This window comes from Sorex fumeus, unplaced genomic scaffold (genome assembly GCF_029834395.1).
Source record: "Sorex fumeus unplaced genomic scaffold, SorFum_2.1 ptg000044l, whole genome shotgun sequence".
In the NCBI taxonomy this organism is placed as follows: domain Eukaryota; kingdom Metazoa; phylum Chordata; class Mammalia; order Eulipotyphla; family Soricidae; genus Sorex; species Sorex fumeus.
In genome coordinates, this window is record NW_026606101.1 from 62,989,557 (window position 1) to 63,016,738 (window position 27,182).

The window sequence follows — 27,182 nt, forward strand, 5'->3', positions numbered from 1 at the left end:
ATTCTCTCCTGGCCCTAAGACATAGGGATCATCAAAGGTCACCAGCATTCAATTCTGGAATCTGGTGAGAGTAATCCAGAATTTCCTCAGAAAAACATAATTTTTGCCAAAAACGACAAAAGGAATAACATGTTTATTAATTCTCTAGTCATAAATGGTAAAGGTAAAGGTAAAGGCCCTCCCGTTGATCGTCGATTTGCTCGAGTGGGCCCAGTAACGTCTCCATTGGAGACTTTGTTGTTACTGTGTTTGGCATATCGAATATGTCACGGGGCGCTTGCCAGGCTCTGCCATGCGGGCGAGATACTCTCGGTAGCTTGCTGGGCTCTCCGAGAGGGGCGGAGGAATCGAACTCGGGTCGGCCATGTTGGCCGCTTGTAAGGCGAACGCCATAGGTCTTATTTAGGTTTACATAATACATAAATCTTATAATGATGAAAAATCTCCATATTTGAAAACAGCCACAAGGATCAAAGTGGAACACAGGAAAGTGACGAGCAGAGTGCCAGCACACACTAAGGAGGTGTGGACAGTCAGCCCGACCGGAACCTGGAGAGTCACGTTGCTGGACACCTAAGGGGAGAGAGGAACAGAAAACTTAGAATTGAGAATGCAGGTCCCATGGTGAGATAGTTAGTCCTTTGATTTTTCTTTTTCCATTTTATTTTATTTTTTCTTTTGCATGTCTGTTAGCCAATTCAGCATCACACGTGGATTGAATTACTGTTTAACTGTTCGAATAATCTTTTGGATTCAACATATCGTTTAATGTCCCAGATAAGACTCAATTCCCACAATATTACCTCAAGACCCAGAATTAAATTCCCATTAGTTCTGACTTTTTTTACAGAGTATTTTTTTTTATTGTAGCTATATCTTAATGTTACCTCTGTAATCAATATCAAATATTTACTTCCTTTTAGTACCTAGTACAGAACTGTAAATTGAGCAGGAAAAAAACATTTAAGCAATAAAAGGAATATATCCATTCAATTCCTGGTTTGTTGTTTCTCTCCACAAACAGTTTTTAAAATTTTGTCAAAGGCCAGAAAAAGAATACAGTGGGTAGGGCACTTGTCTTGCCAAAAGTTTGAAGCTGAACCAGCAACGTGTAAGGCAAGCATGCCTTACCTGCTGTATTAAAACTCTGGCTCTCAGAAATTTACTTTTTGAAAGAGGGAGAGGTGGACGGTAGCACAAGGGGCTAGAGCACATGCTTACACCCTGGTATGGAGAGAAAGAATGAAAGAAAAAGGGAAGAGAAGGGAGGGAAGGGAGGGAAGGAAGGAAGAAAGAAAGAGGGAAGAGAAGGGAGGGAAGGGAGGGAAGGAAGGGAGGGAAGGAAGGGAAGGAGGGAGGGAGGGAGGGAGGAAAATAACTGGACTAAACATAAAAGAAAAGAGTAGACTATGTCAATCAAAAAAGGTAAGGGGGAAAGCGGGGAAAAGTAATAGGACAGTGGGTAGAATGTTTATTTTCCACAGAGCCAACCCAAGTTCATTTCCTGGCATCCCACAGGGTCCCTGAGCACCCAGAAGTAATTCCTGAGTGCAGAGCCAGGAGTACCCCTGAGCATCGCCAGCTGTATTCCCCTTCTCTGTGCCCCATACACACACAACACGTGCACACGTGCACACACACACACACACACACACACACACACACAAGCACGCACCCAAAAGGTAGGTAAAAAGCTGGGGGGGGGGGGGAGTTCAAAGGGCTAGTCTGAGGCTCAAGTTCAATACCCAGGAACACACAATTCACTCTCCATACCCCTCAACTCCCGCCAGAAAGAACAAGAACAGAAAAAGGTAAATAGAAAATTCAGAACACTACAGACTCCTTAGATAAAGTTGATATTAATGAAGTATTGATAGTCTAATTAAAAGGTTCACAAACTTATTTGGCCAATTGCCCTTTAAAAAAGAAAACAAACAAACAAACAAACAAACAAACAAAAACAGCCCTCCCTAGAAATCTCTAAGTGAACAAGAAGAAAGAAGAAAGCACCCTCAATTGTATCTAAGGATGCTATTGTCTCCCTAGAGGGATCCCATCCCCCTCCCCAGAAGCACTAAGATCACTGACTGGGGCTGGAGCCATAGCACAGTGGGTAGGGCATTTGCCTTGCATGCGGCCAACCCAGGTTCGATTCCCAGCATCCCATTTGGTCCCCTGAGCACCGCCAGGAGTAATTACTGAGTGCATGAGCCAGGAGTAACCCCTGTGCAAAGCCGGGTGTGACCCAAAAAGCAAAAAAAAAGGTCACTGACTTTGGGAAACACTGCATCTAATTTAGAATGCTGGGGGTGTCAAAACCATATATAAATCCAGCCTAACATAGCCTGGATTCAGAGTCTCCAATAGCAAAACGACTGCTGGAAACTACCACAGCTGACTTTTTTTTTTTTGCTTTTTTTACTCAGAGCCAGGAGTAATCCTGGCGATGCACAGGAAATTACTCCTGGCTCTGCACTCAGTTGAAACAATACTTCTTGGAGTTTTGTTTTCATTACTTTGTTCAGTGTACTATAATGGCACAAACTAATTTTTGTTTTCAAAACTAAAAAGCTCTACTTTGGGGAAAAGAAGATTTGTTCTAAACAAAAATAAAGTTTTAGGGGTTGGGGTTGTAGCTTGGTGGTACAGCACATGCTTCATATGTATGAAAAGCTGCCTTCAATCCCTCCAGCTCCCAAAGAAAAACACAATAAAGTATTACTGATAAAACAAACCAAACTGACAGACCAGTTCTTCTCTGCCATCCCATATCTTTATAAAGTAGATCAGCTATACTCTGGAACAATGAGGCATGGGCTTACTGGAATAACCCATTAGCACCCAAATCAATTCTGTGGCTCTATACAAAGGAGGAACGACGATGGCTATCAGCAAAGACAAATATTATTATATCTAAAAATAATAATAAGAGCTTTCTACAGTAGAAAACAAAATATTAATTCTTTAAGCACAAAAGCAACATAACCTATTAACTTACTGATTTATATTTCATATTGTTCCATAGGCAGATATCCTTACTCTTCAAAGTACAAGGAGCTGCCACTTGTGACTGACTCCAGCATTTCAAAATCGGAAATTCTGAGAAAAAAAAGATAGAACATCATATCAGGAAACCTGAATCTGAGGCCAGGTGAGTCTTTCTTTGTATTGGGTGACGAGAATTTGAACATTTTAATATGATTTAGACTCATTTGTCAAATGCTGCCTTGCTTTAGTTGTTGACTCTGAGTGCCTAAGAAATTATAAAATGATAGACTGTGTAAGTTAAGCATAAATTCTTTTTTTTTTTTTTTTGCTTTTTGGGTCACACCCAGTGATGTTCAGGGGTTACTCCTGGCTTTACACTCAGGAATCAGTCCTGGCGGTGCTCAGGGGACCATATGGGATACTGGGAATCGAACCCAGGTCGGCTGCGTGCAAGGCAAACGCCCTACCCGCTGTGCTATTGCTCCAGCCCCTAAGCATGAATTCTTAACAAATCCCACCATGACTTTAGGACACTTAAATAATAAGTCATTTTATTTATTTATTTAATTTAGTTTTTATTATAATGTAGGAGCACTGCTATTTATTCAGCCATTGATTAAGCTGATTGAATTGGGCATGAAGTCCACAAACAATAAATCACTTTAAATGTAACATATGGGACCAGAGTGATAGTAAAGCAGGCAGGGCGTTTGTCTTGCACACAGTCAGTCTGGTTCGATCCCTGGCACCACGTATGGTCCCCTGAGCTCAGAGCCAGGAGTACACCAGGAAAGCACTGCTGAGTGTGACCAAAGTAAAACAAAAAAGCAACATAAAATCAATTCATAAATGTGAACAGATCCTAAGTATACAATTCAAACCATTTCCATAGGTTACTGAACAATACCAGAACTCAGATGCTCTCCCCCCGGAATGATATTTTTCCCAATTTTAAAGTAAAAGGGCTTCAGAGAGAGCACAACAGGCTAAGAGCATGCTTTGCAAGTTGGAGGTCTGGGTGCAATCCAATACCATGTGGTTCCCTGAGCACCTACAAGGAGTGGCCCCTGAGCACTGAGTAGGGAGTAGTCCCTGAGTACCACTGGTGTGTGGCCCAAAACTCAAGAAATAAATAAAGCTAATAAAGCTAGAGACAAAATAAAATTAAACATGAAATATTTGATGACATTCAGGTAGGATTAAAAATTTTCTATCTGGGATCAGAGCAATAATAGTACAGCAGGTAGGGTGCTTGCCTTGAATGCAGATGACCCTGGTTCAATCCCCAGGACTCCGTTTGTTCCCCTGAACCCCATGAGCAGTGATACCTGAGCACTGCTAGGTATGATCCTTCACCAAAAAAAAAAAAAAAAGTAAGAACAATAAAATATTCCTTTTTTTTTTAATGCTTTTTTTTTTAATGCTTTTTTAATTCCTTTTTTTTTTAATGCTCCAGCTGGAGCGATAGCACAGCGGTAGGGCGTTCGCCTTACAAGCGGCCAACATGGCCGACCCGAGTTCGATTCCTCCGCCCCTCTCGGAGAGCCTGGCAAGCTACGGAGAGTATTCGATATGCCAGACACAGTAACAACAAAGTCTCCAATGGAGACGTTACTGGGCCCGCTCGAGCAAATCGACGATCAACGGGAGGGCCTTTTTTTTTAAAAACAGCAGGGATTGGGTCACACCCAGCAGCGCTTCTGGCTACGCACTCAGAAATCACTCATGACAGTACTCAGGGGACCCTGTGGGATGCCGAGGATTGAACCCAGGTTAGCTGCAAGATGAGAGACTCTCCCTGCTGTCCTACCATTCCTGCCCCCGGGTAGTAGTTTATTCATAGAGGAAAGAGGAGGCTATGACTCGGACGGGGCACACAGAGTTGTTAAGGTCACCGCCAAAGTTCTATTTGTGGTTGTTACAAGAATATCTGGGTTATAACAGTTTACATATTAGTGAAGTTTTTTGCTATCTCTGCCTTATTTTACAAACAGAAAGCTCAAAGGAAAGAAAAGAGAAATATGCTTTTGACTTGTCAGAGTTTTTTACATAAGCATCAGAAAAGATTTGCAGCAACTCTTACCTTGGTCACAATGCATCAATAAATCAGGATTATTGATCACAACAAAGGTCTCTCCATCCCCACTGTGAGGCCGATGGTAGCGATAGTGCACAGGTATAAAAGCCTGGAAACAGTCAACGCACTTTGGATCTTGTCTGGCATACATGAGAACTTCCAGTTCTTTGGATAAATAACTGGGAGCCTCTATATTATTATCTTCTGAAGTAATCACTGACTGCCAAAGAAAAAAAATAAAATATTAATCCAGAAAAAAAAATAATAAAGGAGGAGCTGGAGCAATAGTACCGCAAGGAGGGCACTTTGCCTTGCATATGGCAGACTCGGATTCGATCCCTGGCACCCCCATATGGTCTCCTGAGCACTGCCAGGAGTGATCCTAAGTGCAGAGCCAGGAGTAAGTCCTGAGCTCCGTGGGTGTGGCCCAATATCAAAACCAAAAGAATTAATGAAAGATATTCCTTTCCTCCCTCCCTCCCTCCCTCCCTTCCTTCCTTCCTCCCTTCCTTCCTTCTTTCCTCCCTCTCTCCCTTCCTTCCTTGTGTCCTTCCTTCCTTCCTTCCTTCCTTCCTCCCTTCCTTCCTTCTTTCCTCCCTCTCTCCCTTCCTTCCTTGTGTCCGTCCTTCCTTCCTTCCTTCCTTCCTTCCTTCCTTCCTTCCTTCCTTCCTTCCTTCTTTCCTCCCTCCCTCCCTTCCTTCCTTGTGTCCTTCCTTCCTTCCTTCCTTCCTTCCTTCCTTCCTTCCTTCCTTCCTTCCTTCCTTCCTCCCTCCCTCCTTCCCTCCCTCCCTCCCTCTCTCTCTCCCTCCCTCTGTCTCTGTCTCTGTCTCTGTCTCTCTCTGTCACACCCAGTACTGTGGGGGGCTACTTGAGCTCCATGCCCAGGGGCTGTTCCCAGCAGTGCTGTGGGATGATGATATGACCTGCCCAACTGGGCTACAGCTCACAGAGCTCTCCGGTCTCTCCGTCCTCAATTTTAAGTAAAAAGTACAAATTGATAAAAGTACAAAAAGTACAAATATTATTCAATAAAAGTAGCTTACTAAAGCAAACTGAAAATATTATCTTCTGGGGTGCCAAATTTTCTCGTATTAATAAAAATCACAACTATATAATTTCCATGTCACTTTGAGATCATGTGACAAAACAGGTATACTCAGAGAAACTTTGTGAATGTAGCATTACCCAAGAATATGAAAGCAATGGACAAAAATAGTTAACAACGTATTAGATTAAAGAGGCTTAATATCCCAGCCAGAGCAGTAGTATGGTAGGGTGCTTGCCTTGCATAGAGCTGACCTAGGTTTGATCCCTGGCATCCCACATGGTCCCAGAGCCCTGTCAGGAGTGACCCCTGAGCGTAGAGCCAGGAGTAAGTCCTGAGCACCACTGGGCATGACCCAAATATGAAAAAAAGGATTGGTAACATTCTAGTAACCTCCAATTTTTCAGAGTAGCGAGTAAATGATAGTAAGAGAGCACTGTGGCTAAGAAGTCAAAGCAAAAGCGAGCACTCTCTATACTGAGTCTAAAGAGAGCATGGAAAAGTGATGACTCCTTAAATATTTGTGGTAATAATACTGGGGGGTGAGGGGTCACGCCGAGCGGGAGGGGAGGTAGAAGGAGACAGCATTAGCTTCTCTTCTTTTCAGCAAATGCCTCATGCTGTTTGATAGTGAAGCCAAGTGCTGTACTTTTTCACACTGCTCCTTCTCTGTTAATCATAGAAGTAAGAGAATTCTGTCAAGGGTCAAGGAATTAGATAATCTTATGAGTCAGAAGGAACCTGAGGTGATCAAGTTAACTCACTCTCCCACTGCGAGTATTTGTCAGGCATCTAGTCAGTGCCTGACTATTTCTAATGACTGGGAGGGAGCTTTTTTCTTTGAGTCATCTCATTTTATCTGCTGGTAAAAGGTTATTTGTTTTCCAGAACTGAAACTTGATGCTCTCAGTAAACAATTACCAACTGTCTTTCCTTCCACTGTCTATTCCTTATTCCACTCGGCACCCTCAGACGTCAGAAGGCAACCAAGTGAGGTCAGGGCTGTGGTTCTCATGGCAGAGCACATGCCAGGCATGTGTGAGGGCCGAGGTTTGACTGCTAACATCACACAGAACCCCAAGCAATCCCAGAAGTTCCCCCCCCCAAAAAAAACCTTAACAAATAAATTCATGCTCCATTCACTAAATTTCTCTCCAGAAAAATGTCCACAGTTCTCTCACAACTGTTTTCCAGCATTCATCATACAGCCTTTGGAAATACACAGAAAGTACAGGAACATATTAACCTTCTTTAGCCAAAACTTGCATGAGCTTCTTAGAAATCTTACTCCAGTGAAAGATATGTGTGCATGTGTATGTGTATGTATTTTTAATTTTTTCAGTTTCTGGATCACACCCGCAGTGCTCAGGGCTTGCTTTTGCCTCTGAGCTCAGAGATAACTCCTGACAGGAGACCAGATGGGGTGCTGGGGATAGAATGGTCAGGTGTGAGCAAGGCAAGTGCCTTACCCACTATGCTATCTCTCTGGCCCTGTACCTCATAGACAATTTGAGTGTGGAGCGGTTTCAGTCACACACACAAAAGGCTGGGTTTCACTCCCAATACCACCTGGTAATCCTAAACAGCAACACTGAGCACTGCCAGGAGTGGGGAGGGAAAATGCTAGCCAGGAGAATCAAGAGCAAAGTCCCAGGAGCAGTAGAGACTGCCTGCTAGGAATATATTGTCCTTTGGGCACAACTATATGAACCCAAAATAGCATTAACAAAGATTCTGTGTCCCCCTAAAGGGCCAGAAGCAGGGGTGGCACCTTAGGTCCATGGCAGAGCACTTGCCTTACAAGTGGGAGGCCCTGGTTTCAATCTCCAGTTCTCCAAGAACAAAACCAATCACACCTCGCTACCACAGGGAAGGGGGAGTCATAGAACTAGGTACACTAGTTCACAGACCATCTAAAAACTCAAAAAGTTGGAGATGGGTATATCACTTTAGATTTAAAACTATAGGAAACATTTTTGGAGACCAGAACATGACAGTCGAAAGTGATTTGAACAAAAGCTGGATGCTGATAAATCTCCAAACATGTGTCAAAACCATTAATGCAACTTTTAAAAGAAATTGTAATTTGTTATGCCACTTTCACCACAAATGGTACCATGTTATCAAGAAGTTAAAATGATGCATCAAAATTAATCCTAAAGCAATCTACATTAGTCAAAAGGCATGGACCCACACTTTTTCATAACAACACTTATTTTTTTTTCTTTTTTGGGTCACACCTGGCAATGCACAGGGATTACTCCTGGCTCTGCACTCAGGAGTTACTCCTGGCGGTGCTCAGGGGACCATATGGGATGCTGGGAATCGAACCCGGGTCAGCCGCGTGCAAGGCAAACACCCTACCCTCTGTGCGGTACAACACTCATTTACATGTGGTACAACACTCATTACAACACTCATTTACATGTTATAAATTACCATATCAAAGTCAAAGAGAGATAAGTTATTCCATAAATGTTTATACATACTAGATCTTTCAGGGACTAGAGCCCTTTTTTAAAAAGGAAATTACAGGAGCTGAAGAGATAGCCCTTGTTGGTAGGATGCTTGCTTTACATGCAATAGACCTCAGTTAGTACTCTGATATCCCATATGGTCCCCTGATACTGCCAAGAGTAATTCTTGAGTGCAGAGCCAGGAGTAAACCCAGAGGTTTGCCAGGTGTGGGCCCAAAACAAAACAAAAATTCCAAAACTGGACATGAGAGATAATAAAGGGTTAGGACACTTGTCTTGTGTGCAAATGGCCCCAGTTTGATCCCTGGTACCATGTGGTCCCCCCAAGTACCACCAAGAGCAAGCCCTGAAACACCACTGAGCTGTTGACTACAGCTCCTCCCCACCCCCACCCTCAGAGAAACATCTCCAATTATACTAAAAGTGCCTTTGAATAACTTAATCAAAAATATGTAACTTGAGGCAAGGGAGATAACTTAAAGAATTGGGAAGGGAAGCATGCCTCCCGTGCGGAAGGCCCCAAATTTGATTCTCAGCGCCAGCCTGTGCATCTCTGGTGGTTCCAGGGCCACAGCGCCAGAGCAGCATGGCAAAGCAAGCTTGCATACTAAACCACTTGGTGTGTGGTCCCTGGGAAAGATCCTATTTTAAAAAATAAAAGTAAAGCAATTTTAAAATGAAACTTATAAAACAGCATATTTTTAAATGATAATTCTGGCTAAAGGTTTATCAAACTCATTCTTCTCAAAGAACTTCAACCCCTTCTGCATTTCCATTTTCTATCTCATTTGTATTTATTCTCTTCAATCTTCATTTCTGCTCTTCTATTTACTTTGGTTATGCGTGTTCTTCTTTTTCTATTTCAAGGTTATTTAGCAGAGATCACAGACTTAAGATATTTCCTCTTTCTACAGATTCAGTGCTACAAAATGCCTCTGCACAGGGCTTTTGCAGAATCTCACCAATTATGGAGCATTATGAGCAGTGCCCACGGTGCAGTATTCCATCTGATATGTGATATTTCGTTTTTGTTCCGACAGTCCAAATTTACAGGACATTCTTTTTGATTTTTCTTTGACCATGGCTTACTTAGAATTATGTTCACTAGCTCCCTAATGTTCAAAGCTTTCCCTAAGATATTTTTGTTCTTGATTTCTAACTTAACTCTTCTGTAGTCATACTTTGTTGCACTTAAGTTTGTTAGGATTTTTTTAAGGGGGAGGCCACACCTGGCAGTGCTCAGGGCTTACTCCTGCTCTGAACTCTGGGATCAATCCCAGGTAAGACAAGGCAAGGCACACGTGCAAGGCAAGCGCCTATCTGTTCTACTACCTCTCCAGCCCAAGTTTTAAGGTTTAAGAACTCAACTTTTAAGGTGTTTAAATGTTTAAAATGATTTCTTTCTGATGAATCCATCTCATTTTCAAAATAACCTTTTTCGGATCTAATGATAATCTCACCTCTGAAATTCATTTTGAAATCCATTTTGCCTAATATTTTTGTTTATTTGTTCTTGGGCCACACCCAGCAGTACTCAGGGCTTACTCCTCGCCCTGGCCACAGGAATTTCTCCTGGCAGTGTTCAGGGATACCATCTGGGGTGCCAGGGAACAAACCTTGGTCAGCCGCATGCAAGGAAAGCATCCTACCCAGTATACTATCTCTCCAGCCCCTCAAGACATATATAATTTTCTTAGTCACTCTACTACAAATCACCCAGCCAAAAAACATCCATTTAAATAGCTCAGCTTAGTGCGCTTATTCCTACAGTTATGACAGTCATTACTCACTTCTCAAAAACTCCCACCCTGGGCCAGAGAGGGAGCTCAATGGGCAGAGCACACGCTTTGCACAGAAGAGGCCCAGGCTTGGTCACTGGCACCACATGACCCTCCAAGCCCCACCAGGAATGACCCAAGCACCAAGTCAGGAACAGGAGTAGCCCTGGAGAATCACCAGCTATGGCCCCCACCAAAAAAACAAAAAACCTTCCACCCTAGCCAATATGTTATTTTATATCCTTTGAAAAAATCTGAAAATCACTACAGTGTTATCTATTTTGCCTCAGATCATGGCATCCCTAAAACAAGTTTTCTCCAAATAAAAATCCTCTCATAGTCGTACCTCTGTTAAGTTTTTTTCTTCCAATGAAGCCAACTCGTATGGATCCACAAGGAGTCCGGCAGGGATGAGTTGTCTGAGTAAGAGTCGGCACGCCTGGAAGTTCTCAATGCTCTCTCCAAATTTCACTTTTATTAAGAGGTCTCTGTAACACAAATATATTCAAAGTAAATCTCTTCATTCAATTGCTAAATGGAATGGTACAATGTTTATTCACATTAGGGGGAAAACTATTTCTTCTATATATTTTTTTTTCTTTCTCGGTCACACCCGGTGATGCACAGGGGTTACTCCTGGCTCTGCACTCAGGAATTACTCCTGGCGGTGCTCAGGGGACCCCTATGGGATGCTGGAAATCAAACCCAGGTTGGCTGCGTGCAAAGTAAATGCCCTACCTGCTGTACTATTATTGCTCTAGTCCCGGAAAACTATATTTCAACTTAGTTTTTTAAAAGATTATAAAGTGGTTTACACATCAGAATCATCTATTAGATGACATGACATTTATAAAAGTGAGGGTTTTTTTTTTTTAATTTTTGGATCACACCTGGCTATGCACTCAGGAATTAACTCCTGGTGTTGCTCAGGGGACCATATGAGATGCTGCGGATCGAACTCGGGTTGGCTGCGTTGAAGGCAAATGCCCCCCCCCCCCCCCCCCGCTGTACTATCATTCTGGTCCCTAGATATGATGTTTATTTAGTGTGAAAATAAAGATCTAAGAACAGGGCCAAAAATTGACGCATATGTATTTTCAGCAAAGACGTCCATACAATTTGGTGGAAAAAACTTTACAAGCACAGGGACTGAAACAACTGGAGATCTAGATAGAAAAAGGTGAACCTTGGGAGCTAGAGACATAACACAGGGGTCAAGGTGCTTGCCTTGCACCCCATCAAACCAGGTTCAGATCCCCGGCCCCACATGTGATTCCCCAATTCACTCCTCAGCATAGCCAGGGGGAGTCCTTGAAGGCCTCTGGGTATGACCCAAAAGACAAACAAAAAATGGTCTCTGTCTAATAGCTTTGTCCAATAATTAATCTGCAATAGATTAAACACCTAAATGTAGAACTGTCCCAGCTCTCTGTCTGGTATGTTTGGACCAAGTTCAAGGAAAGAAGAGCCAAAGAAGAGCCAAAGCATGATGGCTTTGCTTACGTGAGAAAATAGAGATGGACATTAGAGGAGGCTGAATGCACAGAGGCAAAGGACTTCAGAGAAGTGAGAACTATAGGAAGTTCCAGAAAAACTGGGGTCACTTCGAGTTTTTTTTCTTTTAAATATCAAGGTAAACATGAGTAAGGTATAATTTCATGAAGTCTGGCAAAAAACGATCAAGGAAGTGAGAGAAAAATCCTACAATTTCACAGAGGGTTGGAAACAGCTGCAACCAAAGCACAGAGACCACAGCACTCAGTAGAGATTCCCAAAACATAAAGCCACGGTAACTAAATTAGCCTCTATAGGTCTAAAGTTACAGTAAGACCAACTTTAATATCAGGCCTTCACAAACAATTAGAAATGAAGATATGAAACAATTACCCTAACTGCTGACCAGAAAGCCCAATCACTTAAAAAGAACAAAATCCACACACTCACATCAGAAGTTACTAACCATACAAAGAAATAGGAAAATGTGGCCATTAACAAAGAAAAACCCAGTCAACACAAAGTGTACATTAGCAGCTTCTAAACTACAGTCAGCACTTTCATATCATTGGACTTATTTTTTTAAGGGGGGGAGGTGGCAGAGAGATAGTACAGATGTTAAGGTGGTGGCCACGCATGAGACTGCAGCCACGACCCTCATTTGAATCCAGACCTGCATACAGTGCACAGAGCACCACCGGGCATAAGCCCTAAGCACAGAGCCCCCGTCAGGTGTGGCCCCTGAGTGTAAGGCATGGCCCCCAAAACAAACAAAAACAGTAATTTCATCTTATCTTAGGCATAAGGAAACTTATAAATCCATCTTAATAAACAGCTTTTCCTTCAAATGTGAGTTCTTCATCAAAAATAAAACAAGCCAGGTATCTGTGATTTATTTAGTCACGCTGGTCATTATAATTTTGATCCTCACTGTACAGTCCGGTACTACTTTGTAGTCTGTGTATATTTCTGTGTGTTCAGATATACACATCTTTTTTGTCTAGACTATTTAAGACTTGCTGAAAAGTACATAGTGAATTCTTAGTAAAAGTACATAGAGTGAATCTTTTTCTTTTTTCCTCCTTTGAAAGAAATGGGCTTAGTCATTCCTACCAGATTGGAACCATAATGAACAAGATACCTGTCAGCTGTAACATACATATCAAGTGTGTGTTGGAATCTTGTAGTAATTTATCCCAAGTTGATTTCATTTTGATTGGTTGAATATATTATACTGCTTTACACTTGTTATTACATTATTGGGGAGAGGTCCCCACTGTCAAGGCCAAATGCTCAGGTTCAGTGCTGACAGGTCTCCAGGGCCACACCCAACTATACTTGAGCCCAAACAATGCTAGGGATCAAACTCGGGGTCTTCGAGTTTTCTCCCTGGCCCCTATTCCTTTTCATCATATGTAATCTACCATGTGTCAGAGATATTTACTTAAATATGGAATGCCAAGAAAATTTGCACCTTTATACTAATTAGTATGGAAAAAGTTTATTATTTTTTTAGCTTTTTGGGTTACACTTGGTGATGCTCAGGGGTGACTCCTGGCTCTAAACTCAGGAATTACTCCTGGCGGTGGTCCAGGGACCATCTGGGATGCTAGGGATTGAACCTGGGTCAGTTACATGCAAGGCAAACGCCATACCTGCTGTACTATCACTCTGGCTCCAATGAGTGTTTATTTTACTATGGAGCAAGGGGGTGTTGGGCTACACCTCACAGTGACTGGGGCTTACTCCTGGGTCTGTGCTCAGGGGCACCATACTCAGTGCCTGGGATCAAACCTGAGTTTGAAACATGCAAGGAAAGCACCCTAATTCTTGTACTGTCTCTTTGCCCCCAGAGTTTATTTTTAATAATGAAGTACTCATTATTAAATAAAGAAAAAAGTAATTTTTTAAAAAGCGGGGGAGGGGCTGGAGTGATAGCACAGCGGGTAGGGTGTTTGCCTTGCACGCGGCCGACCCGGGTTCGATTCCCAGCATCCCATATGGTCCCCTGAGCACTGCCAGGGATGACTGCTGAGTGCAGAGCCAGGAGTAACCCCTGTGCATCGCCAGGTGTGACCCAAAAAGCAAAAAAAAATAAATAAATAAAAGCGGGGGAGACATCTGTTTGGAAGATAGATTTCTGTAAAGCCCCCTAAAATCTAAAAATAAAAAAAAAAATCTGTCTAAATAACTGATGGGGAGGTGTGCAAAAAAAAAAAAAAACCTCATAAAGGAAATTAGAAGATATGTTGAGCTAAGTGAAAATAAAAACAAGTATGTCAAAATGTACAGGCTGCGTCTAAAGCCTGCTTCAAAGAAAACAGGTTTAAATGCAAAGGTACTTGGTCCCCCAGCTATTCCCAATCCTTATCAAGAGAGAGGAAACTTGATGACCCAATTTCTGTAGCTTTCCCATTAACCAGCAATTAATTTTAGTTCAATGCCTCAAACACTCCTCAAGTATAGACTACTTTCAACTGTGCATCTTAATAGCAAGAATTCATATGTTTTTAACAAGATGTGTGCAAGAAACATTAAGACAACCCACAAAGCCTAAATAAATGGAATTGGTGGAGCTGGAGCAATAGCACAGAGGGTAGGGCATTTGCCTTGCACACGGCCGACCTGGGTTCAATTCCCAGCATCCCATATGGTCCCCTGAGAACTGCCAGGAGTAACTCCTGAGTGCAGAGCCAGGAGTAATCCCTGAGTATTGCCGGGTGTGACCCCTCCCCCCCAAAAAAAACCCAAAAATAAATAAATAAAGTGTCTGTCCAGCTTTTCTCTGCATTTAAAAAAACAAATAAAATAAACGAAATTGGCATATTTATGCAGTGGAACACTCCTAAATGTTCACATACTGATTCACTACAAATTAACCTAGATTTCCAACAAAATCTGATATGAAACAGATCAGATTGCTATGTTAAGATTAAAATGTTACGATTGTTAAGATTAAAATGACCAGTGTATGTATATATTCTCGCAAAATATATATATATATACATATGCAGGTAAATAATAAGCAGTTGGTTTTTCTCACCTCTCCAGTTATTACCATTCTTTCTTTTTTAGAAATTTTATTTTCCCCTCACACTTTATATAAACACTGTGGCTTACAAAGTTGTTCATGATGATTTGTATTACCATTATTTCAAACTGTGAACCACATGTGAGAAATCTGTCACTGATAAGCTTTAAGGAAACAAGTGACATTCAATTAATCCATTTTTCAAATACTGGTTTTTATACTCTAAACTACATAAAACAACATTATGAGGTAAAAATATATCAAGTAGGCAACTTACCTATGAAAACCATCTTTCAAAACTTCTTGTCTCAAAATAATTTCAGGACAAGTGGCATTTGTACCTATGAGAACCAAACGATTTATTCCTTTTTATAAAATAAGCACTCGAGAACCAAAAGATTTATTCTTTTTTTTTAATAAAATAAGCATTAAATGAAAGATCAAGGAAATAACTAAGAGAGAGATAGATAAAGAGAGGAGAGAGGGGAGGGGGAGAGAAGAGGGAGAGAGGACAGGAGAGAGAGAGAGAGAGAGAGGAGAAAGTGAGCTAGACAGGGATGCTGGCAGTGGGACCATACAGGATGCCAAGTATCAAACCTGGGATGGCAGTATGCAAGGCAAATGCCCTACCCCCTGTACTATTGCTCTGGCCTCTTTTTCCTCTTTAAAGATAGTTTATTTGCTTTAAAGAAGCACATCTTTTTTTTTTTTTTGGCTTTTTGGGTCACACCCGGCGATGCTCAGGGGTTACTCCTGGCTCATGCACTCAGGAATCACTCCTGGTGGTGCTTGGGGGACCATATGGGATGCTGGGAATCAAACCCGGGTCAGCCATGTTGTCTGCGTGCAAGGCAAATGCCCTACCCACTGGGCTATCGTTCCAGCCCCGAAGAAGCACATCTTTTCCCAAACAAGTATCTTAGGGAATCTCTTGTACAAGTCCAAATGTTTCATCATATAATGGGGTACAGGGAGGGTGGGGGAAAAGAAGGACTTATAACTATCTGTAAGCTAGAAAACAGGTTAAAATAGGCTTATTCTTAGGGAATATCACCAGATAGTATAGGGCAAATTTTCAAAATTGGTTGCAACTGATTCCATTTCCGAGATTTTCTACTTCAGAGGCTGCTAAGACAGTTCACAGAGCCCGAGAGCAAGCAATGGATGCAGAAGGCTGAGTTTGATTGGGCACCTCCAGGAAGCCCCAAATATGAGTCATTGGGCCTAAACTGGCTCTGTAATTAATCTTTTAATTACAAAATGTCTGAGCTAGAAAACTTTTTTTTGTTTTGTTTTGGCGATGCCAACGAGCTACTCCTGGCTCTACACTCAGAAATGTGCACTCTGCCAGTGCTCGAGGGACCATAAGAGATGCTAGAGATCTAACAGAGGTTGGCCCAGTGCAAGGCAAGCACCCTAGCCACTTTACTACTTCTCCGGCCCCCTGAAAGTCTCTTAAAGAGATCACCAAACCCAGTTGTCAAAAATAATCAACTTCAGGGGCCTGAGCAATAGCATAGCGGGTTGGGCGTTTGCCTTGCATGCTGCCGACCCGGGTTCCATCCGCGGCATTCCATATGGTTCCCCGAGCATTGCCAGGAGTAATTCATGAGTGCAAAGCCAGGAGGAACCCCTGAGCATTGCTGGGTGTGACCCAAAAAGCAAAAAAAAAAAAAAATCAACTTCAATGTGTAGGGGGCTTTGTACTCCTTTCTTAGAATACAATTGGAAATTTTATACGCAAAAGAGCTGCAATGATTTGACAAAATACTACTAACACCCTCTTTTTCGAAATAGGCTCACTTGTTTGCACCGACTTCCCTTTCCCTATCAAATAGTTGGATACACAGCACACAGTATACCACAATAGTCCAAAGAGATGAATCAACTCGCTTGTCCAGAACCAAAAAAGAATCCTAGCTCAATCCGCAAACATGTTCGTAAGGCAAAACCAATCTCCACGCGCTCTATTCCGAACTAGGATGCTGCATGTGCTGGGGCCCCGCTGGCCCCGACACGGTCGGGGTTGGAGAACTTCAACACCCTAAGAGCATCCCAGGTCGCTTCCGGGGTGGATTTCTTTTGCAACTATAGTAAAAATTCGACCTCGAAAAGTCCTTCTTCAAATGCCGAAGCTCCGTCTCTGCAGAGCCCTGATACTAGGCCACTGAGCAACGGGCGAAGTGGAGTTGCAGGATAAAGGAGAGAGGGGGGCTGGCAGTACGCCTTGGTTTGCAACCCTCTGCACTCCACCCTACAGTTCTAATCAGCTCCAGCAAGCAGGTGCAGTGCAATACCTTTGTCAAGTTCGGGGCAGGCCGGGATCCTGCTATCAAGCCTCTGGGACTTCCGGTCCCGCGGGCACCCCGCAGTCCAGCCTCCCACACCCGGCGGTGCTCAGGGGTTATTCCTGGTGCTGTGCTCAGGAATCATTCTTAGCGGGACTCCGGGGGGGGTGGGGGCGGGGAGACCACACAGGGTGCGGTGGATTGAACCCAGGTAGCTAGCACGCGTGCAAGCCCAGGGCCCTACACGTGCTGCTGTGGCTCCTGCCCCGCCAGCCCCTGCTTTACCTGCGTCGGTCGGGGTCGGGGTCGGGGTCTGGGTCGGGGTCCGGGTCGGGGTCGGGGTCGTGGCAAGTGTGCTGGCTAGCCCAGCCGCCACCCCCAGGAGCAGCCAGGCCGCCGCCCGGAAAGTGACGTCCCAGGCAGCCAGGACGCCGAGCGCCGGCGCCCAGGAGGAGCGCGCGGAGACCAAATGCGGACGGAGAAGCCAGCACCCGCCGCTCCGGGAGCAGGCGAGCCGGGCAGCGCACTCACAAGCGCTCACGCCAGCACTTCCAGCGGTCCCCACCTCCCCGCAGCCCCCAAGCTCCAAAGTTCCGGAGTCCCAGGAGGCGGCCGAGCCCGGCCCCTGATTGGCTCTCGTCGACGCCCCGCCCCTTACCGGCCCCTCCGAGGGCGGGGCAAAGGGCGGCGCATGCGTCCTGACGGGCGCCGGGGCTGTTGCTGAGGCAACGGCTAAGCGCCCGCCCTCTACTGCGGAAGCCCGACCGGCTGGAGCGGTCCCGGGAGCCGGCTCTTGGTGTTGGGACGCACTTTGGCTTGCAGGTGTTTGCGGATTCGCACCTCCTGCCCGGGCATTGGCTGCCCACGTCTTCCTGCAGCGCCTCGCTCCTCCCGGCGTCACCGTCCGGCGCCGTTTGTGTGTGTGTGTGTGTGTGTGTGTGTGTGTTGCAGTTAGGCGGGAAGAACGTCTCTCACGGCCGTTTTAGACGTTGGCCTGCAAACAATGATGTTTCCACTGTGCTCCTCTAAGGGTAAGAACACTGAGGGCTGTCCATATGTTGTCCAGATGCGTCAACGTTTCGGTGCCAAGGGGGATGTTTGGCAGCACTGGGACTGTCGCCTCTCCCTGGGGTGAGAAAGGTGTGAATGTCTCAAACGTGCCGTCTCCCTGCATGCATTTGATCTGTAAGGAGGTCTAGAGAGGATGATGAAATGAGCAGAACCAAGGGCTCTAGGATGCGCGTCTCAAAGAAGAAAGCCAGAGGCTAACAGAAAATAGTGACCAGAGCCTTGTATCAAGAAATATGGAGAGAAGTCGTTGTTTGGAAGGAAAGGGTCTAAACTGGGAAGGGTCTAAACTGCTTACCTGTCTAGGGAAAGGGGCAGAGAGACCGCAGATTTTCTTAGCACTTTATTTTTGTTTTGGAGGGCTTCACATCTGGCCATCCATGCTCAGAGATGCCTCCTAGCTCTGCACTCAGGAATCACCCCTGGTGGTGATCAGGGGGACCAAATGGGATGATTTGAACCGGAGATTGAACCCGGGTCAAAGAGCAAGCCCCTTACTTGCTGTACTATCGCTCCGGTCCCTTATTTAATTCTTTAAAGGGAATAAAACATTAGTTAAAATTAAACAAAAAAATCCCACCATCACCGTTGTTGCTGACAGTATTTTAAAGACTGGGGTGGTGGGAGTGAGGGTGGGCAGAGGGTCGCAGACACGCGGGGGGGGGGCGGGGGAGGTCCTTGCTGGATGGAGTTTGTGCTTAATCGCAGGGTTCGTGCACACCCTTGCTGAGACACGGTTTGGGTCGAGCTGCTTTCCCCACTCTCCCGTAACTGTTTTCCTGGAGAGTGCGCACACATCTTTTTAGTTGCACTTTGGGGAGAGGGTGTCATCCTTTCATGTGGTGCTTACACACACCTGGCCAGAAACTGCTTGCAGTGCTGGGGGTGGCAGAAGCAGAGCTTGCCAGGACAGTGTGCTGCACAGGAGATTCTAAGACGTCACCATACGCTTGCAAGGCAGGAGCCCTGAGCCCTAGGTTCTGTAACTCGGGTCCTGGGAACCCACAGAGAGTCACATAACTGAATGTGTAAGAGCGTCCCACAAAATTTTATTTTATTTCAAAATAAACTTTTGGGGAGCCTGGGGAGATAGTACAGCAGGTAGAGAGCTTGCCATGAATGTGCCCGACCTGGGTTCCAGCCAACCCAGGAGTAAGTGGTCCCCCCACCAGGAGTAATTCCTGAGTGCAGAGCCAAGAGTATCCCCTGAGCATTGCTGGGTGTCCCCCAAACAAAGCTTGATTTGCTCGAGTGGGCCCAGTAACGTCTCCATTGGAGACTTTGTTGTTACTGTGTCTGGCATATCGAATACTCTCGGTAGCTTGCCGGGCTCTCCGAGAGGGGCGGAGGAGTCGAACTCGGGTTGGCCATGTTGGCCGCTTGTAAGGCGAACGCCCTACCCGCTGTGCTATCGCTCCAGCCCAGCTGGAGCGATAGCACAGCGGGTAGGGCGTCTGCCTTGCACGCAGCCCAAACAAAGCAAATAAATGAAATAAAGTTTTGATGTATTATGCCTGGCAAAATCATGTACAGATTTTCTCAGGCAGAAGGGTGTCACAGGTTGAAAAAGTTTAAGAAACTCAGCTTTTAAGTCACTGCACTGTTCCTTCAGGCCTAAAGGTTTATTTTTATTTATTTTTGAAAACTTTATACAGTTTTAAATTTATTTTTTCTTTCTGTAACTGAGGTTCTTAGTTATCTCAGCATTTTATTTAATTTTTTAAAATTGAATCACTGTGAGATGCAGTTATATAGAGTTGTTCATGATTGGGTTTCAGTCATACAGTGTTCCAATACCTATCCCTTCACCAGTGTATATGTACCCTAAAAGTACATTTTTAAAAGAAAAATAAAAGTCTAGTTAAAAGAAATTTAAAAAAAGAAAGAAGCAGCTAAGTATATTAGTCATCATTCATTTGCTTGAGTGTGAGAAATATAGTACTGCTATTTTGCCTCAGTACTGTCGTCTAGGAAGCTTGCCAACAGATCGAACTGTAGTAAGTTGGACTGGGAGTGATACTCATTACAGGAGGAGGAGGAGGAGGCGGGGATGGGGTGGATAATTGCATCATATCAGAGATATCACAGGAATTTTTGGTTTTGTTTTGGGCCCCACCTGGTGATGCTCAGGGGTTACTCCTGGTTGTATACTCAGGGATCACTGTTGGCAATGCTTGGGGGACCATATGAGATGCCAGGGGTTGAACCTGGGGTTGGCAGCATGCAAGGCAAGTGCCTGACCCCCTATACTATCTCTCTGACCCCAAGCACAGGAATTTTTTAAAAAGCAGAAATTCTAGACTGGAGAGTCAGTTCAGTGGGCTGAGCATATGCAAAGCATACTGGAGGCCTAGGTTCCAACCCTGGCACCAAAAGACACACACCCCTCCCCCAGCATCCCTTCGATCAGCCCCAAGAACAGAGCTGGGAGTAGCTCCCAAGAACTTCTGACTGTGGCCTCAAAGCAAAACAGAGCAAAAAGCAGAAAGTCACAACAATAATAAATCAATAATCTAGATTGTTCATAAGATAAAACACTTGGCAATCATATGAAAATTTGCATTTTAATCATCATTGCTTGAGTGTGGAGAATTGATATTGTACTGTTGTTAAAGGCAAAACATTTCATGACATTCACACTGCCTGTTCAATTTGAAAGCCAGGAAATACTAAGTATAATATAAAAAATACTGAAAAATAAAACGAAGTGCCTAGAATAGACATGGAAAGAAATCAAGGATAATTAATTTATTTTTCTTCCTGCTTCCAGATTTCTACAAAGAACATGTACTAAATAACAATCTTCTCATAGATATTTTCTAACAGAACTGAGCTAATGAAGTTATCATCACCTCATGCTGTTTTCTCTCTAAGTTGCTGGCCATTTGCAAATACTCCTGAGACTCTCTAAGTAGTCTATTCTTAAGTGCATTTTGGCATTGGGGTCAGGAAAGGGAAGAGGGCATAGAAAGTATTGAACTGGAAAAATGTTTTTTTTTTTTAGAGGGTGGGTTGGGTTTGGGCCACACCCAGTGGTGCTCAGGGCCTATTCCTGGCTCTGTGCTCAGGAGTGATCCATGGTGCTGCTTGAAGAACTAGATGCCCTGTCAAGGTTGAACCAACATTTGGCTGCATGCAAGGCATGTACTCCTGTTCTCTCCCGTACTCTCTGTCCAGCTCAAAAATTTGTTCATTATAATTGAATATATATGCATGCACACATATATAATTATATATATGTATCATATGTAGAGACAAATAAGTTGAAATTATGCAGATATCATCACCTTGAACAAGTAGAGGCTGTTTCTGTATCAGGTATGCTTTTGTTATTTATTTGGAGGAGGTAGACCACACGCCACAGTGCTCAGGGGCTACTACTGCCTCTATGTTTAGGGGTCACTGTTAATGTTTTGGGGACTATATGTGGTACCAGGGATTGAAACACAGTCTATCACATGTGCTATCTCTCTTGCCCCAAGTTCAGCCTTTTTAAAAACCAGAATTCCAGACAGTAAACTCTCAGAGGATGTAAAGGGTTTAGATATTGTATTACTACATTGAACTTAACTAATATGTATACATATTAGTTATGTTCAAGGTGTTGTGGTGGAATATTGTGGTAGGTAATAAATTCTTCGCCCTCATAAGCAGGGCATGGTAGAGGATGAAGGATTAAGTAATTACAAAACATGTGATGTGTAAAACGATTGGGAAAATACAAAGGAGACAGATCTGGTCTGGTGAATTCAGGATATATTGTTTAAGATTCAAGGACTCTTAGTACTTGGCATAGAGTGCTGATCCATAGTTCTTGGGCATACTCAGAGGTGCATATTTAATCTTTGGATAAGAATACAGCATAGGGATGAGAGAGACAGAGAAAGAGGAGAGAGGGAGAAAGAGAGAGAGGAAAGACAGAGAGGAGAGAGAGAGAGAGAGAGAGAGAGAGAGAGAGAGAGAGAGAGAGAGAGAACCGTTTGATCCCCAGCATCACTTCCAGTTCCCAAGCAGTGCTGGAAACAGCCCTGAATCACAAAGCTGGGAGTAGCCCCTGACCATGCTGGGTGTGGTCCCAAATATCACAATATTAATTTTAGAAAGAATGCAGCACCCAACGGGGTCTAAACTGAATTTCATTTCCTGGCTGCTGCACTTGATAGGCTGAGCATGTACCCCTAGAACTGGATGAAAGCCAAGTGTGCAGTGAGCAGGGCTAAGATTGTTGTCATCTAACTCTTCGTTTTCCTCCCCTTAAGCAGGAAGTCATTATGTGACTAACACATTTTCATCAGATTTCCTTTGATTTACCCTGAAGTGTATGAGGATGATGTGCACTGCCAAAAAATGTGGAATTCGATTCCAGCCTCCAGCTATTATCTTAATCTATGAGAATGAAATCAAGGGGAAAAGTCGCCAGCGGATCATGCCAGTCCGCAACTTTTCAAAGTTTTCAGGTACTTTAAGTTTTATCTGAATATTCTGTGTGAAGTACTGTCTAAATCACAATGTGAGGTGTCCTCTAAATCAATCAGTAAGAATAATATGAGAGGACCAGAGTGATAGCACATGGATAGGGTGCCTGCCTCGTATGCGGCTGACCAAGATTCAGTCCCCGGCACCCCGTATGGTCACCCTAGCCTGCCAGGAGTGATCCCTCAGTGCAGAGCCCTGTGCACTTCCAGGTGTGGCCCCAAACAAAACAAACAACCAAAATTAATAATTTGAGGGCTTGCATCTTGTGTCAGTGCCATGACCCCCTGAGTTAGACCTAGGTCGAAATCATGTTTCTTTCTGGTTGATATGTAATCCTAGCTAAATTACTTCTACACCATGACCTTCAGTTTCCTCCTCTTTCAAATGAAATTGATAATCCCATCCTTTAGAGTGACAGGATGGGTTAAATGAGAGCACTAGTCAACAGTATTAACTGCTTCTCTTACCCTGCAAGTGTGTTTTTATAGTCCTGATATTTTCTTGTTTCTTTTTTTGTTCTGTTTTTGTTTTGTTTGGGGCCCACACTCAGCAATGCTCAGGGCTTTCTCCTGGCTCTGCACTGGGATCACTCCTGGCCATGCTCCGAGGACCATCTAGGATATTGGGGATTGAACTTGGGGTGACCGCACATAGGCAAGTGCCACTGTACTATCACTTCAACTCCTAGTATTAGTGTTTTCTTAGAACCAATATTAATATCTCAAGCTATTATGCCACTTTTTTCCTCAGCTAATTTCTCTAGCTTCAGTGTTTAGCATCTCCGCTACAGGGAGATAGGCACAGGACTCTGGCCCCACCCCTGAGCACCACCAGACGTGGCCTCTCCCTCTGCTGGCAGTGAGCCTGGGGCTGGCTGGCACTGCTGGGCCTGAATGGCGCCACATCCTTGGGCCCTAGCACTGAACTGCCCTTCCTGGCTAGTCCAGTGTCCCTCTACATGTCCCCTCAGTCCCCAAGCATTGTTTGGGAGGTGTTATCCCCTTCCCCGGCGAAAAGAAGAAGTTTCACATTTTAAAGTGATTTTAAGTTAAGGAAATCCAGAACCCATCCCGCCTTGCCCCACCACCTGGAAAGCTCTATGGAAAGCAGTTCTTCTGTAAGAGAATTCCAACAGCCGCTTAGTTGCTGGCCAGTACTGGCATCTCATGCTATGTGTAGTTTATGGTCCATCAGTAGTTTGTTATGTGTGATATTATAGTTTTGTTTTTCCTCCCAGATTGCAGCAGAGCTGCTGAACAGTTAAAGAATAATCCCCGACACAAGATTTACCTGGAACAAGTATCCCTAAGGCAACTAGGGAAATTATTTCGTGTTTTACGAGGTTACTTATGGGGGCAGAGTTTGGCAGAAACAATGCAACAAATTCAACAAGAAACAACCATCGACCCCGAGGAAGACATGAACAAACTTGATGATAGGGAACTTGCCAAAAGGAAGAGCATCATGGATGAACTTTTTGAGAAAAATCAAAAGAAGAAAGATGATCCAAATTTTGTTTATGACATTGAAGTTGAGTTCCCACAAGATGAACAGCTACAGTCCTGTGGCTGGGACACGGAGTCAGCTGATGAGTCCTGATAGCACACACGCGAAGAATTGATTGGACTTCTAGAAAATTCATGTTTATCCAAAGCATGCTTCTAGAAAATCTGTGGAGAACCCTAATACATCTGTGTTTCGTCATAATTGGATTGATCTTGTTACTTTTGTCCTATTTTGTTCTGAGGTCACATTTGCTAATGTTCAGGGCCTCTTCCTGGCTCAGTGCTCAGAGGTTACGTCTGGCATTGCTAGAGGGACCATATGTGGTGCTAAGGATGAACCGTTGCAGGCCATTTGTATGCAAGCATGTGCTCCAGCCTGTTGAGCTCTATCTCCAGTCCTGACTGTGTTAGTGTTCAGAACCAGGATACTTAGAGCAATTACTGATAAATGTATGACTAACAAAGGAAAACTACAATTTAATTTAATATCTGCCTTTAAGAAGTTTACATCTAATTAGAAGATAAGCTAAACACTTGTAGGAAGCTGCACTGTAGCACTGTCCTCCCGTTGTTCATCGATTTGCTCGAGCGGGCACCAGTAACATCTCACAACAAATTGTGAGACTTCTTGTTACTGTTTTTGGCATATCGAATACATCACGGATAGCTTGCCAGGCTCTGCCGTGCGAGCGAGATACTCTCGGTAGCTTGCCAGGCTCTCCGAGAGGGGAGGAAGAATTGAACCCAGGTCAGCTGCGTGCAAGGCAAATGCCCTACCCACTATGCTATCGCTCCAGCCCACTGTGCTATGAAGGAAGCTAATCAACAGTAATAGGCATCAAAAATATTAGAACCAAGAGCTGGGTGAAGACTAAGGAGTGTCAGAATCTAGATGGCTATAGGGTAGAATATTCAGGAAAGGCTTTATCCTTTAATAGAGAGAGGGTACTCTGTCTGACCCTAGAAATAACAGTACTTGTGGAAAAGCTTGTGTTAGATTCCAAATATAGAACTGGGAAGGAGGAAACAGCTAAAAAGATGGGAGTTAGAATTTTTTTGGGGGGGCCACACCTGGCAGTGCTCAGAGATCACTCCTTTTGGGGCTCAGGGGATCATATGTGGTGCCTGGGATCAAAGCCAGGTTGATTACATAACAAACCCACTGTATTATCTTTTGGCCATAGGAGTTTGAATTTTTATTTGAGAAACATTAAGCAAAGTTTCACTACATGGCTTCAAGGGAACTATTCTGTATGCAGTAGGACTTTGTGTGTGCTTAGCTCCACTTCATATGGACTGGATTCAGCAGTAGAAGCTTACCCTTGCAGGAGGCCCTGCAGCTGCAAATGGATGGCATTTGATGGGCAGCTGGGGAATTCTGCTTCTCGGCAATCAGGAAGTCTATGCTAAAGATACTTGGAAACCCAGAACCTTTTTCATAGATACGAGGTTTATGTGTAAAATGGGTACTCCGTCCATTAGAAATGAACAATAGCTACTGCCAGTTTGGCCTGTTCATGAGCCCGAATCTATGAAGAGAAGGTTCTTTGCTGAACAAGGTTATATGTGTACAGATGCATCTTGCTTCCTATTGGACTGTTTACTTGGTAGAAAGCCAATGTTCTCTGCAAGGAAATGAATTCTGATGAAATAAAACTGTAAAATGCATTACTCTTTCTGTCTACCTTCATTCTTGTTACCCATAAATGTCCCCACTAAAGGTATTATTTTTATGTCATCAGAAACTTACATTCCTATTTACCAAAGGTCACTGTCACTGTCACTGTCCTCCTGTTGTTCATCGATTTACTCAAGCAGGCCCAGTAACATCTCCATTTGAGACTTGTTACTGTGTTTGGCATATCAAATATGTCACGGTAGCTTGCCAGGCTTTGCCGTGTGGGCGAGATACTCTCAGTAGCTTGCCGGGCTCTCCGAGAGGGCCGGAGGTAGCAAAGGAATTTTCAAAATGGAAAGATCTGTTTGTTTGGTTTGGTTTTGGGGCCATACCAAGCATGCTCAGAAGTTACTTCTGGCTCTGTGCTCAGGAATTATTCCTAGTGGGAACTTTATGGAATACCAGAGATCAAACCCGGGTTGGCTGCAGGCAAGGCGAGTGTCCTACCCACTGTACTCCCTCTTCAGCACTGAAGATCTTGTTTTCTCCATCCATTGTTGCCTGGGACCTATCCCCCTTGCGTGGGGACTCAAGCACTTTTGACTCACTGTAGCCCCCAGTAACTGAGAGCCCTAGCCCCAGTGTTCATAGCACTGCAGAAAGTCAAGGAAAAGTTTCTTGGCAACAGCCTTGAGAATCCAGTGCAACCATGGAACACAGTACCAGGCCTCACCATGGCAGCAGCACCTCCACCCACAAGCACACCTGGCTCATCCTCCAGGCCTGGGCATTACAGATGTGACCTCTCAGGTCTGACTGCATTCGCTATGAAGCTGGGATCCTGTGCCACAGTCTGGCCTTGGAAACTCTGAGGTTTCCCAGCCTAAGGAGCAAGCGGGTCCTGTGATCCCACCACCAAGACCTCCTCAATAAACCCTTCTGACCTCCCATCCGCCTCCCGGGTCAGTAGACTGATGTCAATGAGAAAGTGACCAACTATAGCCAACATATTTTTCCCCAGGAATCTCAGATTTTGGTTCATTTTAGATGTTGTATATTTCTATTTAAATCACACTTTCATGGCTCCCTTCTTAAACTCTGACTCACTTGTTAAAAGAATTGCAGATCCTTTCCCATCTACATAATATTCCAATGGTTGTAGATGGTATATTTTAACAGTTGACTGCTCACTTTACCTCTCTTCACCCATCTTTTAGCTTCATCCTCTACTGGCTCATTTTCAGCAGTCTGAAACATACATAAGACCCTGCCTTATGAAAACAGTAATTGCCTTGTCTTTACCTAATACTGTATCCAACCAAGTTGCTCCTTTAGTT

The 27,182-nt window shown here is 44.0% G+C and overlaps 2 protein-coding genes across 5 annotated transcripts; one reads left to right on the top strand and one right to left on the bottom strand.

Moving 5' to 3' along the window:
- Positions 1-321: 321 nt before the first annotated feature.
- PIGX (phosphatidylinositol glycan anchor biosynthesis class X) lies at positions 322-18,033 on the bottom strand. Its single transcript, XM_056122043.1, has 7 exons — positions 17,930-18,033; positions 17,464-17,876; positions 15,168-15,231; positions 10,712-10,853; positions 5,072-5,285; positions 2,999-3,099; positions 322-573 (listed from the first exon to the last, which is right to left on the bottom strand). The coding sequence occupies exons 1-7, from the start codon at positions 18,031-18,033 to the stop codon at positions 427-429; spliced, it is 1,185 nt and encodes a 394-aa protein (XP_055978018.1). The 3' UTR covers positions 322-426.
- Positions 17,908-24,716, top strand: CEP19 (centrosomal protein 19). 4 transcript variants are annotated; one of them, XM_056121762.1, is made up of 3 exons: positions 17,908-18,000; positions 22,509-22,703; positions 23,960-24,716. In XM_056121762.1, the coding sequence occupies exons 2-3, from the start codon at positions 22,568-22,570 to the stop codon at positions 24,319-24,321; spliced, it is 498 nt and encodes a 165-aa protein (XP_055977737.1). In that variant the 5' UTR covers positions 17,908-18,000; positions 22,509-22,567; the 3' UTR covers positions 24,322-24,716. The 4 variants fall into 4 exon arrangements, with proteins under 4 accessions (XP_055977737.1, XP_055977738.1, XP_055977736.1 ...); XM_056121763.1 differs by lacking the exon at positions 17,908-18,000 and adding an exon at positions 18,088-18,209 and having other exon boundaries at positions 22,565-22,703; XM_056121761.1 differs by lacking the exon at positions 17,908-18,000 and adding an exon at positions 18,090-18,209 and having other exon boundaries at positions 22,506-22,703.
- The last annotated feature ends 2,466 nt before the right edge of the window (positions 24,717-27,182 follow it).